An 18,294-nucleotide genomic window follows, 5' to 3' on the forward strand; every position below is an offset into this window, starting at 1 on the left:
GCAGTGATTCCATGAAGTGACATAAGAAATTATTATTTATTCCCTAGCAAGGAAAGCTCTTTTAAGATTATTATTGGCCCTATAATCAATTATATTATATTATTATACCGGAGTGTTGGCTCAGTCAGTAGAGCGTCCGCCTCACAACCGGGAGGCCGTGGGTTCGAACCCCGGCCGCGTCATACCAAAAGACGTTAAAAGATGGGAGTTGTTGCTACCTTGTTTGGCGTTCCACAATAAGGGATAGAGCAACGTCGATCTGGCGCTGCTCAGTGGCTGCCGGGCTCACGATCAATTGGGCAAAAAGAATTTCCGTTTCGATTTAATAAAATTTGGAGTGGACTATTAGGTTATTATTATATTTGAGATTAATTTTTCACCAATGAGTCCAGCTTAATTTTTTATGATCATTTTGTGGGAAGCAATACATTAAATTACTTATTCTTGACTATTATAGCTTCTAACAAACTTTTAGTGATGTGCTATACCAAGAGCTGCAGGCTTCTCCCAAAAAATCCTTATGCTGATTGGGATCATTCTGTTACATTTTATGATAAGAAATGCAGGTTATCATTTCGAAATTCCTGAGGAAAGACATTTACTACTAGGGTGTGCTGTATTTCACTTTGCATTATGATGTGATATTGGTCTTCAGAATGGATTATAAATGATTACATTTAATAGTGAATTTATCTGAATTGTCATGTTCTGATGTAGGCCTAAACCAAATATTTTGACGAACTTTGAAATCCCCAATTCATGTTTCCTCTTTGAAATACATATTTGACTGTGCTTTGTTTATGTGAATGTGCTCTTTTTTTGCTCATGCAGACACCATATGAAAATGTGTTTGGCAATAACTGGGTCCTTGATGCATACGAGTGCGAAACCGGTATAGAAAGACCAGTTGACAGATGTGAGGAAGACTCTGCTATCAAAATGTTGGTGGAAGATATCTGCTATGTCTTTATCAATTCTGAAGGTACAGTATTAAAGATTGTGTGTGGTTGTGTTGACATTGTAGGTATTAACATTTTTCTTATTCAACATAAATTTCATATTCAATGATTCTCTCGTGAATTTATCATTGAAAGGATCAAAATGCCATATTTATCATTCATGTATGTGTACATTATCCCACTTTTTATATTTTTTTTTATTGAAGATCTCAACTGGTTAGTGATGCAAAATGAGGGAGTCTCCTTAATTTTGTTTAGTTTGAATATACATGTAAGCTGGAAGAAGTTTCTCCAGTGAAATGAGGGAGCTAAGCTTAATTTCTATTGTGACTTATCTTTTTAGATCTATCTGTGAATGTAGATTCAATCCAATTAAATTCCAACTAAACTCCTGAAGTGTTGATTTGATTCAATGCAACCCATTCAATTTTAGTCCACCCTGTTTTAGTCACTACATACATGTACCTATCAAAATATATGAGATAATTAATGACCTTCATTGCATGACCTTCAGGACCTCTTGGTGACTGTCTTGACTTTGTGAATGAGGATGCCTACTATGATGCTTGCATCTATGACCTCTGCTATACTGATCCTGGTAATGACATCATTTGCGGAGCCTTGCAGGAGTACGTCCAGCAGTGCAGGGAAGCTAACGGCATCATCGGAAATTGGAGAGAAGGGGTCCTACAGTGTCGTAAGTCAATTTCGTCATACCTCATTTTTACACCATTTAATTGGGAACAGGAACCGGCAAGGCACAACTGTTGTCAATTTTCTTTGAAAAGAGCATGGGATCTAGAAGTCGATGGCATAAGGGGGAAAGGAACACCAAATATTTCATGGAAAGATATGGTTAAGAAAGAAAGCAGTGAGGGCGGTCTAAACAAAGAGATGCTCATGGAAAAAAAGAAGTTGACGGACTGTCAACATGGTGTGAAAGCTAGTAACCCCCTCGTAAGAGGCAAAATGCAGACTTTATTAAATGACGATGAAGATAACGTTTGTACAACAGCTTAAGAATACTCTCTGTGATTCAAAATTAATTATTTATCGTCACTATTTGATCATATTTTCTATTTCATGTCTTTTTTTCTTTTGTTTCCACTGTGGAGTGGGATGTCTCCTTCATAACTCTAGTTCATGCATTTCAATCTTTAGCATCTACATTTAAAGGTTTGGCAGTCTCAGATATATTAAGATGCCTGCATGATTATTAAGTACAATTCATGTTGTCATCTTTCTTATTACCATTCTCTGAATTTTGTATCTACACTAGAGTAGATTCCTAATATTCCATTTTAATCCAGGTCAAAATGAATGAAAGTAGAGAAAGTTCTTTTATAATCAAGCTTTAATAATTAATTCCATTCTTGAATTCATCCACCGCAGCTTTTGAGTGTCCCAGCGACAAGACCTACCAGTCATGTGGGAGCGCCTGCCAGCCGAGCTGTGCCGAGCCTGAGGCTGACCTGAACTGCACCCTACCCTGCCATGAGACCTGCAGCTGCCCTGAGGGACAGCTGGATGATGGTGGGCGATGTGTGGAACCAGAGAACTGTGGATGTACTCTTCCAGATGGGAGCTACATATCGGTGAGTGGACGGAACCTTCTACCGAATGAGTCCGAGCAGGGAAGTGTACCGCTACTTCCAAATACGAGCATGGTTGGATAATATCTCTCTCTCATGATGTGATGAAATCTGGGATTTGAACAGAAAACAGAAATAAACTTTATGACCGTATCCTAGATGTAAGGGAGGAATGATGAGAGTATAATTATACAGAAGGATTCCACCTGCTTTGATAGCAGTTTTATGCTTACTTTTTTATCAGCGATTACATTACATACATGAATATCTCTACATTTTTATCCTGTATCAAATTTTCTTCAGAATTCGCTGATTTTTTTTTATTTTTCTGATTTTACTGGAGTCAAATTGTCATCAGAACAGAGTTTTTCTTCAACTATCTTTGAAAGCTTTGAGAGTTCTCTTTGTATGTCTTATTTTGTCAAGAAATTTAATTCTTTTTTTTTACCTTGTAATTAATTTATTCAATATTTTGTGACATAATCAAATCATTTATATAAGGTAATATATAATGTATTTCAAGCCTCAATCTAATTCTAATTCAAAGAATGATTGTTCCATGGACCACATTTTTAAAGAAATTCATGAAGAATACTTTATTATTAGAATAATCTCCACCCAGGTGTTAAGTGGGTACCCGGTAGGATGCGACCGTCATTGTTGGTCAAACAGGTTTTGAGCATCAAGTAACGCCTGGCTTGAATGCTCCCCAGGGAGTGGAGATTGTGTGCACAGTGTGTGCGGGCAAGAATGGAATCCAATGCTGGGGTAATAGTATATCTGTAAAGCGCTTAGAGACATTTGCATTAAAGATAAAGACCATTTCATTTTTTAGAGAGGGGCATTTCCAAAACTGCTCTTTATCTTAAAGCACTATGTAAAAGCGGAGTATTATTATTATTATATTATCCATGGTCTTTGATCTTTGCAGGCTGGGATGATGTGGATCAACGATGACTGCTCTCAATCGTGTAGCTGCGCAGGAGGTGTGGCCGAGTGTGTACCTTATGGGTGCAGGGATTATCAGGAGTGTCGACTCAAAGGCAATGTCAGGGATTGCTACTGCATTGACAAGTTTACTTATGATGGTGAACAGTGTGTCAGAGGTCAGTGATATGATTATACTCTACATTAATTAATGGCAGTTTGCCTACAGTTAAAGAGAAGGTTGAGTTCTGGGAAGAGGTGAAAAAAAATTTGTGAGCGTTATCATTGTTATTATGCAAGTATAGAAGAACATCATATTAAAAACGTTCCCTGAAAAGCATGGCTCTTCAATTGCCTTAATATTCTAGATATAGCATGTAACAGCAGAAAAAAAGCGGGACAGATTTTTTCGCCCCATTTTCTTGTATTCCCATATACATCTTTGTTTGTACAAAGCCTGTAACTTTACCAAGACTGGGCCTATTTCTTATCATTTTGAAAATTCCAGAATCTTCCAGTAGACACCAATAATTATATGCCAAATGATCAACCTATTCTGATGGATTCCACAACGTTTCTTTCACAATGCAAGCGCATGACCAGAACTCAACTTTATCTTTAACACTCTTCTGCTTGGCAGTTGTTCAGCATATGGGGCATTCTGTTTTGTTACTGCTACTTTTGTCTATCTTGTCTCTCCAGCATTTAAAAGATATGAATAAAGGTTCAATCTTTCCACAAATCTTACACCATAATTGAACTTGAGACTTTCCTTTGCAATTTAGTGGCAATTTTCACATTCTAGTCACCAGTCTGATATAGGGGTACACATACATGTATGTGCCTTGCATGCGATCAAAATTTGTATTACTGTATGTGTGTGAGAATTTGATTAGAAAATGGTTTTATGATAGTTTTCGTTGTCAACTTCTTTTGCACGTTCGAGCCTTAATATTTATCATTTCTTTTCATACTCTTCAATAATAACAAACAACTTGCATTACTGTACTTTGAATACTTGGGTTTTAAATAATTCATATATCTAAGAATTAATTTACATATATTTGAGTCAGAATTGTGCCTCTAATTCTTCTGTAAGTTCACATCTGTCTTAATATGCTTTGGCAAGAAAACTTACATTGTAATCATATTCTGAAATAACCCAGACTGTCACGGTTTTGCACAAAAATTTTCATGGTTATTAATTTTGAAACGTAATCCCAAATTGATAATCGTGGCAAATAGCAGTGCAAAATCTTATTTCAAGCATCAAGTGTGATGAAATTAAGAAATACAAACCAGTGCAGAGATATTATGAGACCTTCATATTTTTTCTTCTTTGATGCAGCTCCTGGAGTATGCACTGTTTGGGGTGACCCTCACTACGTCACCTTTGACAACGTTAACTACAACTTCCAAGGAGACTGTGAGTACACCCTGGTAAGACCATGCACTGATCGTACGGACCTCGTCGACTTTCACCTCTGGGGTGACAACGTGAAGAACAAGCCCTCCGAGGGGGTTTCCTACTTGCGGAAGATTGTGCTTGAGGTGAACGGCACCAGCATTGCCATCACGAGGAACCGTGAGATCCTAGTGAATGGAGCCAGGAGGATAGCGCCCATCAGGATGAACAATGGCATCATGATACGTTCGGATAGCTCCTATTCGGTAAGAAGCATCTGTCTTTATGCAATGAGTATATTATTTCAGAGTGAGGTTACTGCGTACTGTAAGTTTAATTTATCCTTCTTTCTGAACTATTCAGTATGACACAATCATGATTATGGTAATAGTTGTATTCATATATAAAGCACTGGGACAAAGTAATTACTCATTCTCTAGCTGAGCTACCATCTTAGGGACCTAACTATTCAATATATATCTCCCTACAGGTACAAGCACCTTATCAAATGATCATATCTTTGTAAAAAAATAAAACATTAAAAATAGTTAAGCAAAGTTGTGCTTATTTACTTAAGGAGAGACAAAGAGACAATATGTTATTATAAAGTTAACTAGTTAAATGACAGTTATTTATAATATGAGGTGTTTTTTTCTTAATTTGTTGTATCCTAGACCATTGAGACTAATTTTGGACTGAATGTGCGGTATGATGGTTCCGAAACTGCTAATATTGAGGTATCCTACAACTACTGGAATGCTACTTGTGGACTCTGTGGAACCTTTGATGATGACAAGACCAATGAGTTCAGATTACAAGATGGCAGTCTGGTGAGTAGAGCTTTGTAAATACATGAAAATGACATAAGAAATTAAATTATTTATTCCCTAGCAAGGAAAACTCTTTAAGATAACTTTTGGCCCTATAATCAATAATATTTGAGGTTAATTTTTCACCAATCAGTCTAGCTTAATTTCTTATGATCATTTTGTGACAAGCAATACCATAAGTTACTCATTATTGACTGTCATATAGCTTCTAATGAACTTTTAGTAATGTGCTATACCAAGAGCTGCAGGCTTTCTCCCCAAAATCCTAATGCTGTTGGGGATCATTCTGTTTATGATAAGAAATGCGGTTAAAGGTAAAGACCAGTTATGGTCATGCGATTGCATTGTGAAAGAAACGTTGTGGAATCGATCAGAAAAGGTTGATCATCTAGCATCTAGCATCTGCAAGGTTCTGGAATCATCAAAATGATAAGAAATTTGGCCCATTATTCGTAAAGTTACAAGCACTATACACAGAAAGATGTATATGGGACTACCCTATATCTCTCACAGGCCATGAGAGAAACAAATTTACCAAATATATGAATTAGTAGGCGGTTTCCTGGCAAATTTTTTATCATCATGTATTAGTCAAAACATATTCTTTCACATGATTGGTAAAGAGAGCTTCCATTTCATTTTTTGAAATTGGGGCGTTTCCAGTACTGGTCTTTACCTTTAATCATTTCAAAATTCCTGAGGAAAGACTTTTACTACTAGTGTGCTGTCTTTCACTTTGCATTATGATGTGATATTGGTCTTCAGAATGGATTATAAATGATTACATTTAATAGTGAATTTATCTGAATTGTCATGTTCTGATGTAGGCCTAAACCAAATATTTTGACGAACTTTGAAATCCCCAATTCATGTTTCCTCTTTGAAATACATATTTGACTGTGCTTTGTTTATGTGAATGTGCTCTTTTTTTGCTCATGCAGACACCATATGAAAATGTGTTTGGCAATAACTGGGTCCTTGATGCATACGAGTGCGAAACCGGTATAGAAAGACCAGTTGACAGATGTGAGGAAGACTCTGCTATCAAAACGTTGGTGGAAGATATCTGCTACGTCTTTATCAATCCTGAAGGTACAGTATTAAAGATTGTGTGTGGTTGTGTTGACATAGTAGCCATTAACAGTTTTTCAATCAAATGTTGTGATGTTCAATGATTCTCTTGTGAATTATTTTTGGAAAGGATCTTCATTCATATATGTGTAATTAAACCTTGTGTCTACTTCGGTGTCAACTCTTTTTCTTATGGTCATCGCTCTTTTAGCAAAGCTTCTGCTGAGCTTTGTAACAAATCATCTTTACATGTCAAAAACTGTCAGACTGTCAACCAATTCAAATCTTGTCTTAAGACACATTTATTCAAAATTATAAAATTATATTACATTATCCCACTTTTCATTTTTTGTATTGAAGATCTCAACAGGTTAGTGATGCAAAATGAAGTAGGCTCCTAAAAATCATGAAAGAATAGCTTCTTTAAAGTTTGGATATAAGCTGGAAGAAGTTTCTCCAGCGGAATGAGGGAGCTAAGCTTTAGTTCTATTATGACTAATCCTTTTAGATCTATCCTTGAATGTAGATTCAATCCAATTAAATTTCAGCTAAACTCCTTACATTTGATTTCTAGCTAAATCCTGAACTGTTGATTTGATTCAATCCAACTCATTCGATTTTTGTCCACCCTGTATTTGTCACTACATACATACATGTACATGCACCATCAAAATATTCACGATAATCAATGTTGCATAAACACTCTGTTTTCTTCAGGACCTCTTGGTGACTGTCTTGAATTTGTGAATGAGGATGCCTACTATGATGCTTGTATCTATGACCTCTGCTACACTGATCCTGGTAATGACATAATTTGCGGAGCCTTGCAGGAGTACGTCCAACAGTGCAGGGAAGCTAACGGCATCATCGGAAATTGGAGAGAAGGGGTCCTACAGTGTCGTAAGTCTAATTGTGTCATACCTCAGTTTTTATATCATTTAATTGGGAACAGAAACCAGCAAGGAACAATTGTTGTCACTTTTCTTTGAAAAGAGCATGGGATCTGGAAGTTGATGGCATAAGGGGGAAAGGAAGACCGAATATTTCATGGAAAGATATGGTTAAGAAAGAAAGCAGAAAGAGGTTGGTCTAAATGAAAAAAAAATAAGTTGAGGGAGTGTCATCATGGTGTGAAAGTCAGTAACCCCTCTTTAACCCTTTGAGTGCGAGCCCGCGAACGGCGATTGTTTCCCCTGTGACGGAGCGATTTCGGTTACATCACCTGTTATGGAAAATTTGGCGGTGCTCTCTACTTTCATTGCTCATTGCGCCTCAGTCAGTCATTTTCGTGATTTTTAGTAAATTTAAAAATGAAAGATCAGACTTTTTCCTTTCTAAAAATATAAGTTTTGTTTGTCAATACAAAAAAATAAGGTCTGTTATTTTTGAGGGGAATTGCCGTCTTATTTTGCTGAAGCTTCACGTCTTTCCTTTTCAATACACTCACAATACAAATTGCGTAAGCACCTCCGCACGCGCAGATCGGTCGATACCTCCTTTCATTTCACCATTGTCAATGATTGTCGTCTGCTAAAGCTCGGCCGATTATCAACTGAGCCATAAATAATAGGCCTAAGCCTTTGTTTTACATGGGTTTTCGACACATTTTATTCTGACCAACATTATGCCATGATCTACACTAAATGCCCATTTTTTTTAAATGTGCAAATCAAATATAGGACTATTTGGGAAATGAATTTTGAGATGAACAGTGTTTTCATAATCATCATCATTTCATGTATACATTGTTTTATTCTCGAAAACAAAAATAATATTTACTTTGAATGCTTTCGACTTCGTTTCTCATAATTTGAAATATTCATTTTGTTTTAGTTCTTGCCTCCAGCTTAATTTTGTTTATTATTTCCCTATCTATACATCTCTTAGAACCCTATTTTGATATGAGGTTGCTGTATATTTATTGAATTTTTGTACGCATACTATTATTTGATTTGTTTTGTTTGTAATGGAAAGAGCTAAATCAATGACAGAGATTAGAACAAAATCATTTCATGTCTTTTTTCCTTTTTTTCCACTGTGGAGGGGGATGGACGTTTCATTCATTACTCTAGTTCATGCATTTCAATCTTTGGCATCTTCATTAGTAAGGTTTGGCAGTCTCTGATGTATTAAGATACCTGTATGACTATCGAATTGAACCCATGTTGTCATCTATCTTATGACCCTTCTCTGATGTTTTATCTACACAAGAATAGCTTCCTAACATTCAATTTCAATCCTGGGGGGCGTTTCACAAAACTTGTCATCAATGACAAATTACAGTTTTTGTTATAAGCTACTGAAATCTTTGCTTCTGATTGGTTATCAACAGATTTGACACTGATTTTTTCCATTGGTCATTGGTCAAAAAGGCTTTGTGAAACTGGTCCCAGGTCAACATGAAAGTAGAGAAAGTTCTTTTATAATCAAGCTTTAATAATTAATTGCATCCTTGAATTCATCCACTGCAGCTTTTGAGTGTCCCAGCGACAAGACCTACCAACCATGTGGGAGCGCCTGCCAGCCGAGCTGTGCCGAGCCTGAGGCTGAACTGAACTGCACCCTGCCCTGCCATGAGACCTGCAGCTGCCCTGAGGGACAGCTGGATGATGGTGGGCAATGTGTGGAACCAGAGAACTGTGGATGCACTCTCCCAGATGGGAGCTACATATCGGTGAGTACATGGAGCCTTCTATCTTCTATCCAAATACGAGCATGGTTGGATAATATCTCTCTTTCATGATGTGATGAAATTTGTGATTTGAACAAAAAACAAGAAAAAAACTGTATGATCGTATCCTAGATGTATTACAGGGAGGAATGATGAGAGTATAATTATAGAGAAGAATTCCACCTTGGGATCCAGTTTGCTATGATAGCAGTTTAACGTTATTTGTGATCAGTGATTACGTTATATATATCTTCACTTTTCTATCCTGTATCAAATTTTCTTCAGGAATCGTTGATAAGTTTTTTTTATTTTTCTGATTTCACTGGGGTCAAATTGTCATCACAACAGAGTTTTTTCTTCAACTATCTTTGAAAACTTCGAGGGTTCTCTTGGTATGTCTTATTTTATCAACAAATTTAATTCATATTTTTAATAAACCTTGTAATGAATTCATTCATTTTTGTGTGTGACATAAACAATTAATTCATATAAGGTAAAATATATAATGTATTTGTAGCCTCAATCTTCAATTAATCCAAAGAATGGTTGTTCCAACATTTTAAAACAATCTTATAAGAATACTTTATTATTAGAATAAATCAACTCATCCATGGTCTTTGATCTTTGCAGGCTGGGATGATGTGGATCAACGATGACTGCTCTCAATCGTGTCGCTGCACAGGGGGTGTGGCCGAGTGTGTAGCTTATGGATGCAGGGAATATCAGGAGTGTCGACTCAAAGGCAATGTCAGGGATTGCTACTGCCTTGACAAGTTTACTTATGATGGCGAACAGTGTGTCAGAGGTCAGTGATAAAATCATATTTTACATTAAAGGTAATACAAGTTTGGGGAAATTTGAAAATTGGCTGGATAGTGATTCTTTACAATTTTGATATATTTTGATGCCCCTGTGGATGTATTATAAACACTAAAAAGTTTAGCCCCTAAAACACTTCTGCTTTTGAGAAAAATTGAATATGAAATTCACAGGCGCTCCCGGTAAATTTTGATGAATTTCAAATAGCGCCTACGGCCATACAATGGTAGCTGCGACCATGAAAATCTCAGAATATGTAGTTGTGATATATAATTTCCAAACGGGAATAGCTAATTGGTTGATTGTAGTCAAGAAACATTGTTTTATAGCTTAATTAATATCTTGACCTTGAGAGGGAGCTATTCAACATAAAGAGTTTATTATTTACAATTTCAGCGCATAGCTTTAGACTCTATTTTAACTGCGATAACGATCACTGAATATTGTAGGATCATATATGCCTCCAATGTGTTCATTTGAACCAAATTCATGACCCCGTACCAAACCTTTGTATCACCTTCAATTAACAGCAGTTTGCCTACAGTTAACACTCTTCTGCTTGACAGTCATTCAGTATAAGAGGCATTCTGTGTTGTTGATGCTACTTTTGTCTTTCTTGTCTCTCCAGCATTTATAAGATGTGAATAAAGGTTTAATCTTTCCAAAATCTTACACCATAATTGAACTTGAGATTTCCTTTGCAATTCAGTGGCAAGTTTCACATTCCAGTCACAGATAGTTCATATTATTGTACACAAGTAGATCTGTGCTTGTATGTTTTGCTTTGCATGCAATCAAAATTTGTATTACCGTATGTGTGTGAGAATTTTAATAGAAAATTGTCTCATGAAATATTTTGTTGTCAACTTCTTTTGCAAGTACTAGCCTTATCATTTCTTGTCATACTGTTCATTAAAACAAAAAACTTGCATTACTGTACTGAGGATACTTTGGTTTTCAATAATTCAAATGTCTAAGAATTAATTTACATATATATTTTAGTCAAAATTTTGCCTCTTATTCATCACCAACAGAGCCTGGCACGTGCACAATTTGGGGAGATCCCCATTACATCACCTTTGACAATGTCAAGTACGACTTCCAGGGTGACTGTGAGTATACCCTAGTCAGGCCGTGCTCCAACCAGCCTGGAATGGTCGATTTTCACATCTGGGGGGACAATGTCAAGGATGTCCCCTCCAGCACGGTGTCCCTCATGAGGCATATTAGCCTGGAGGTCAATGGAACTGTCTACTCGGTATCCAGGGGCAACATCATCTATCGGAATGGGGAGCGCAGGAACTCGCCCGTGATAGACTCCAATGGTGTGCTTATTAGGTCGGGTGTCAAATATACTGTGAGTAAAATCTTAAGTATATTCAATTACCTTTATTAAAGATAAATAAGGATGAAAATTTGGTCTGTTAATAGATCTGTCAATAGAAATCTATGATATTGATTCATTAAAAATGAATTATTTTGTAGGATTGGCAAGGTTATTTTTACCATATGGAAAACATCTCCCCAAAAAGTTATGATTATCTGTAACAAAAAAACTCTTGCCTAACAAACATAAACGTTTAACCAGGTGTCAGATATGTTGTGCACATGATAACGATTCTTTGGAAGGGGATGAGGATAGGTACAGGTACTTTTAAGAAATTGGTACATTTTCGTGACTAAATTTCTTTAAGATGTCCTGCTTTGGTCCCTCTTCAAGAGGCTCTTGATATCAATTCTGTTTTCTCTTACAGACGATTCAGACCTACTTTGGGGTAAGCATTCGCTATGATGGCGAAGACACTGCCCACATACAGGTGCCTTTTGAGTACTGGAATGCCACGTGTGGTCTGTGTGGAACCTTTGATGACGATAGAGACAATGATTTCAGACTTCCTGACGGCACTAAAGTGAGTGATTGTAGAATTCTTTAATAGAATGGGACTCATTTTTTTGGAAATTGGACTTGTTTCTTGGAATAGGAAGAATGTTGTGAACTATATCAATCAATTCCTACTAAAATGTACCATGTAAAAATGTAAGATGTTATTAGAAATGGGAAATGGCAGGTCAATGTATGCAAGGAATGTATTAGTTGATTCAGTTTTGCGACACATGCTCTGGTGACAATTGTTCTATGATCAATATCCTACACTCCCCAAATACTCACTTTCAACTCTGAACCAAACACTATTTATGTATCTTACCTAACCCTATACCTATTCTAAAACCCAATTTCAATCCTTACGCTAACTTAAAACTTTGAGGAATAAAGTTTTGAGCAATTGTTGCTTGAGCATATGCCAATTCACCAATAATTCTGAGGGTGAATCTATTATGTTTGAACTATTGGCAGTTTGTCTTTTTATGAATGGTATAACTTAGATTTTATGATGTATAGTTTGTCCATTTTGAGCATGCAAAAGGGAACCCAAATGAAAATTTATATGTCATGAAATCTCACCTTGATGTATGTTTGTAAATTCGGCGGCACCATATTCATGTATTTTAGATGATCGATGGTTGATTTACCGTTATATTTTGTTTGTAGACCGAGTATGTGAATGTGTTTGGGAACAGCTGGGTGCAGAATGCGGGTGAATGTGACACCACAATCACCGATCCTATTGATCAATGTGAGGATGATGAGGAGCTCGACCAAGAAATCAGAGATATTTGCTACATTTTCATTGATCCGGATGGTGAGTTAAAATATAATGTTAACCCATTTTCTACTTGAACCATGTTGGTCACGTACTGGATGAAGTGTAGGGAAATTAGAGAAGTTTGTAGTCAATAGGATAATTTATTAAATGGGTTCAAGAAAGTAGCCAATTATGAGAAGCGTCAATATAGATCATTTGTGCGTGCATTAATTTTTACCATATGCACAGGGAGTGCTTTTTGGTGATAACAACCGTCAATTTCTCAACTTTATATACTCTTATTGTAGACCCATCTTATAAAACAAATACTTCATGTTTTAGCTTGTGTATTAGTGATATGCACTGCACTTGGTCAAGTCACAATGAACTTGACAAGTCTTGTTCATTATCCTACTGTGACTTAACCCCCGACTTTCAAATTTTTCCGGTGGAAAAAAAGGTGCGTCTTATACACAGAGGTTTACAGTATAGTTGATCTTCCAATTTCTTTTGCAGGTCCTCTTGGGAACTGCTTTGACTATGTTGATCCCAAGGATTACTACGAGGCCTGCATCTATGACCTGTGCCACACTGATCCTGGCAGTGACATCATCTGTCCTGCACTCCAGGAGTATGCCCAACAGTGCAGGGAAGCTAATGGTCTCGTAGGACTCTGGAGAGCTGCAAGGCCTCAGTGTGGTGAGTCTTGTGTTCATGGATTAAGATTTAGTAATGTTTACGGTTTGTGGATCCTTTATGATTATTATATCAAACTTTAACGGTCTGAATTGAATGTCATCGTAAGAAATAGGTGCAACTGTTATGTCAATTAGTAAGTTTATACAAAGTTCATATTAGTTTTGAAGTTTGAATTGCTGGAATCCATTGTAACAAGTAGTTCCCTTATCAGTGAATCTCAACTTATAGGTGGGGATGATGATTTCCAAAGCACTTTGAAAGTATAAAGAAATATGTACCACATGTATTATATAGGGACAGTATGCTACATGTACACTTGTTACTACATAGGAATTCAGTCTGGACAAATTTTCCATTGTAATCAAAGAAGACCCAAACATTGAAAAATGCTCTTATACACCTCTGTTGTTTTAAAGCTTTTGAGTGCCCAAGTGATAGACTCTACGAGCTGTGTGGGAGTGCCTGTCACCCAAGCTGTGCGGAGCCTGAGGCTGCTATCAGCTGTAGTCTGCCATGCCAAGAGACTTGTACCTGTCGTGATGGAAAGCTGGATGATCGAGGACAATGTGTGGAACCATCGGAATGTGGATGCTTGGTTGCTGATGGAGTCTACATCTCAGTACGTCAGATTTAACTCATGCTATTTATGCAGGGAATTTTCTCATATTCTATTTAGTCTGTGTCTCTCCTGAGACTTCACTATATGCAGTATGTTAAGCTTAATAAACTCTGCAGTACCGATTATATGCAATATGGTTTTAACTTATCAGTGCATTTTATTTCCTCCATTTTAATAAAATCACAAATAATATGAACAAGCATATAAATATAAACTGGAAAATAAATGAAAATAAGCAATACAAGCCAATCTTTCTTAAATGTCTATTTATCCTACTTTGCTCCTCATCTAAAGAAGGCCACTTTTCAATTTGCCATTTCGATTCAAGTTCAGTTGTACTTAAATAAATGTATGTTAGTTATACCAAGCTGTGGTCAATTACTCATGACATTTGTCATGAAAATTCATCTTTAGCATCTATTTTTTTTAAAACCCTTTCAATGCCAAAAGGCAGTTCAATCTGAATTTTTTTTCTGATATTGTATCAGGTGATCTTACATTTGTTGTAAGTAAAAAATAAAAGTTCTTCTGGAAATTTAGATCGGGTTCATTTATTGTATAATTAGGTATCATCATATCATCATAAAAAAATCATTATTGTGATATATATTTGTAAACTTGTTGTCACCTTAAGGGTTAACATAATTATATGTATTCAGTCATTTCACACTTGATCTGTTGTTCTCTCTCCTATTCAAGCCTACAGATACTTGGACAAGTCCTGACTGCAGCCAGCGATGCACCTGCTTTAATGGAGAGGCTCAGTGTGAAGCCTACGGATGTGGGGAGAATGAAGAATGTGATCTCAGGAACGGTGTGCAAGATTGTTACTGCCTTGATGGATTCCTCCCACTCGGAGAGAGATGTGTTAGGGGTAAGCATGATTGTGAACTCGAATTTGAACCAGAACTTGAACTGAAGATAAGCATCCTTCAAACGAAATAGTTTCACAAAAATAAATTACAAAGTGACTTGATATTGCGTAAGGATTGAACAGGGAATAACAGATGTTGAAAATATTAAAAATATGTTAGGAATATCTTTCAAGGAAAAGACCTCCTAATGCAGACATGTATTAATCTCAATTGTGAATATGCAGTGTCCTGGTGAAGAAGATATGAATAAAGCAATGGCAGAATTATTGGCTCATTGTGAATACTATGTATGTGGGGAGAACAAAGGATATGAATTATGCATTGCACCATCTCCCCTGATGCACACACAAGGAAGGATCCCAAACTTGAGGCTGCAAAACGGTTGTATTTTCCTTTGAAGTAAATGCATGCTCAAAACTCATATTTGTTTTTTCTCAATACCAGCTCCCGGTTTCTGCCAGATCTGGGGTGACCCTCATTATGTGACCTTTGACGATAAGAAATATAACTTCCAGGGTGATTGTGACTACACACTGGTCAGAGATTGCCAGAATTCCAGTGAATATCACCTGTGGTCCAACAATGAACGGCTGCGCCCATCAGATAGGGTTTCCTACCTTAGAGAGGTTATTCTGGAATTGAAAGGCAACATATACTCCCTTATCAAGGGCTTCCATGTCAGAGTTAATGGCATTGATGTATCTGAGAACCTGCCCTACATGGATAGTGAAGTGTGGATCTACAGGGATGTAACCTCAATGGTATGTACATATGATACAGATATGATCAGTTGTGTAGAGACCCTCATAATTTATATATACGTAAATACACTATATAGTATATGTTTCATTTATGTATCAGGAATTGCATGTAGATACATACGTTTATACTGATTAAATGCATGTTTATTAGCAATGAAACTAACAACATTAAGTTCTTGTTTTTTAATCTAAAGACAAGTTATTATGTTTACAGGTCAAAGAACGTTTGGGTTTGTTTCTCTTTGTAGAATCTGGTAACAGATTTCTTATGGGTTAGCTATGATGGACAGGACAGTGCTAATGTGTACCTCGGCTACAATGCAGGAAGAACTTGTGGCCTGTGTGGATCCTTTGATGGAGACCGGACCAATGACCTCATGCTGCCTTCAGGAGAAATGGTAAGCTTCGCCTAAAGGACCACACATCTATTTCAATCCAATGTTCAGAATTGATGATGGCAAAGTGAACTTGACAAAAATGGTACGATGGGTATTTTTCATCTTCTTATTCTTCAATCACTCCACAACACCCATTCTGTACAGGAGAAGGGATCTAGCTGCAGGGTTGAATCTATTTGGATGTTCAGGTGTTCTGGTAGGTGGGGTCAGAAAGTTAGCCTCTGTCAGTTCCTCCTACAGTCACATATACAAGTAGTTTGTCCATCCTCATTATAATCCATTTCAGCATATGAACTTCCCTTTTTCAAGTTCCTGTTTTAGACGATCGAGACTGATAAAGGGTATTATGGAGCAGAGGAACACTTAAATATTCAAATAAATGCTTCTATGGCATCGTTGATGATGGAAAATAATTTCCCTCTTTTTTCAGGCAAGATCAGTAACTGAGTTTGGAAACAGCTGGGTTGTGAATCCCGACCAATGTGATGATGTGGATCCAGGTCCAACTGATCCTTGTGACAATGGAGTGACCAGCCTGGAGGATGCTGTTGATCTTTGCTACTACCTTAAGGATCCTCTTGGTATGAGTGTAATGTTATAAAATGACTTTAAAGAAAAATTATTCATACGCTAGCTTGTAATCTTTAATATTTCAAAATGAAATATGAACTTTTAACTGACGGAAACATGATTTGGGTGTTGCAGATATATTCTTAGGCTCGCGATTCAACAGGGTAAATATTGGCTTTCTTGAACACTGTGGCAATAAACATTGATACCAAGATCCAAAGCTTGTCTTTCTAGTTGATGTACCCATTTGCAGTAACAGCTGAATTATGTTTTTCATGTCTTTGAGTCAATCAATATTTAAAGGCTTTTTTGTTGGGGGGTAGATAGTAGTCTATCTTGGTATTTTACACGTACGTGTACATCGCATGAAAGATAACTGATCCGTGTTAGTTAGAAGTTGATGTTGATGGCATAGTGACGATCATTGCTGTTGTGTTTCAGGACCCTTTGCATCCTGCCACAGTTATGTTGACCCTGATGACCACTATGATTCATGTCTGTATGATGTATGTGAGATGGATGATGATGCCCTGTGTGCGAGTCTAGAACAGTACGCCCAGGCCTGCAAAAGCAAGGGAGGGAACCCTGGAACCTGGAGAGTGCATGTACCGGAATGCCGTAAGTAAAATTATTTTAATGGTATAGACCAGTTTTGGAAACGCCCCCCTCTCAAAAAATGAAATGGAAGCTCTTATTACCAATCATGTGAAAGAATATGTTTTTACTATTACGTGATGATACATATTTTGCCGGGAAACTGCCTACTAATTGATATATTTGGCAAATCATCTATCCGGACTGGATAGATATCGCGTAGTCCAATATACATCTTTCTGTGTACAGTGCTTGTAACTTTACCAAGAGTGGGCCAAATCTCTTATCATTTTGATGATTCCAGAACCTTGCAGTACACACCAATACTTATATGCTAGATGATCAACCTTTTCTGATCGATTCCACACCGTTTCTTTAACAATGCAATCGCATGACCAGAACTGGTCTATACCTTTAACCCAGGAAGTGGGTGGCTCCTGGACAAAGACCTATGGGAATAAAAACACTCAGTAGTCAATGTGTTAAATCAAATATATTTTGTTAATCAAATTGTTATTTATTAATGGGTGGCTCCCTTATTGAAGCCTATGGGAATAAAAGAATTTGGTAGGCAATAACTGAAAACAAGTCCCTTTATATTTTTATTTTCACCTCTTGGTATTTAAAGGTAGAATAACCTACGCTATTCTGCAGCTGCAGGTTTCCTGATCATTTTTGTGTATCACATTGCCTATAGTGTAGCTAGATTATTGGCGATTGCATTGCTATTCACAGCCCCACTTTCAGGGTCCAGTATGAATTTTAAACGCCACATCTACCCTGTCAACCACTATGATATAGGAAGTAGAAAACAGTGACAGTCATTAAGGCAGTAACAACAGAAACAAAATGTATATTC

At 36.9% G+C, this 18,294-nt stretch overlaps 2 protein-coding genes across 2 annotated transcripts in view; both read left to right on the forward strand.

Moving 5' to 3' along the window:
• The window catches only part of LOC115926501 (alpha-tectorin-like), a 20,775-nt gene extending 18,140 nt beyond the window's left edge, over window positions 1-2,635 (forward strand). The window contains exons 18-20 of the mRNA XM_030991263.1: window positions 832-982; window positions 1,474-1,656; window positions 2,352-2,635. Coding sequence (XP_030847123.1) covers window positions 832-982; window positions 1,474-1,656; window positions 2,352-2,635 — 618 coding nt within the window. The remainder of the gene's footprint in view (window positions 1-831; window positions 983-1,473; window positions 1,657-2,351) is intronic.
• The window catches only part of LOC575229 (IgGFc-binding protein-like), a 27,974-nt gene continuing 11,144 nt past the window's right edge, over window positions 1,465-18,294 (forward strand). Inside the window, exons 1-19 of the mRNA XM_030992344.1 lie at window positions 1,465-1,656; window positions 2,352-2,554; window positions 3,483-3,657; window positions 4,827-5,149; window positions 5,558-5,713; window positions 6,655-6,805; window positions 7,502-7,684; window positions 9,256-9,458; window positions 10,086-10,260; window positions 11,309-11,631; window positions 12,029-12,184; window positions 12,826-12,976; window positions 13,436-13,618; window positions 14,035-14,237; window positions 14,937-15,111; window positions 15,557-15,873; window positions 16,122-16,271; window positions 16,702-16,852; window positions 17,283-17,459. Of these exons, the coding sequence (XP_030848204.1) occupies window positions 3,489-3,657; window positions 4,827-5,149; window positions 5,558-5,713; window positions 6,655-6,805; window positions 7,502-7,684; window positions 9,256-9,458; window positions 10,086-10,260; window positions 11,309-11,631; window positions 12,029-12,184; window positions 12,826-12,976; window positions 13,436-13,618; window positions 14,035-14,237; window positions 14,937-15,111; window positions 15,557-15,873; window positions 16,122-16,271; window positions 16,702-16,852; window positions 17,283-17,459 (3,346 nt within the window). The 5' untranslated portion in view covers window positions 1,465-1,656; window positions 2,352-2,554; window positions 3,483-3,488. The remainder of the gene's footprint in view (window positions 1,657-2,351; window positions 2,555-3,482; window positions 3,658-4,826; window positions 5,150-5,557; window positions 5,714-6,654; window positions 6,806-7,501; window positions 7,685-9,255; window positions 9,459-10,085; window positions 10,261-11,308; window positions 11,632-12,028; window positions 12,185-12,825; window positions 12,977-13,435; window positions 13,619-14,034; window positions 14,238-14,936; window positions 15,112-15,556; window positions 15,874-16,121; window positions 16,272-16,701; window positions 16,853-17,282; window positions 17,460-18,294) is intronic.

The sequence above is a fragment of the Strongylocentrotus purpuratus genome, unplaced genomic scaffold, assembly GCF_000002235.5.
Source record: "Strongylocentrotus purpuratus isolate Spur 01 unplaced genomic scaffold, Spur_5.0 spur5_scaffold_2, whole genome shotgun sequence".
Taxonomy (NCBI): Eukaryota; Metazoa; Echinodermata; class Echinoidea; order Camarodonta; family Strongylocentrotidae; genus Strongylocentrotus; species Strongylocentrotus purpuratus.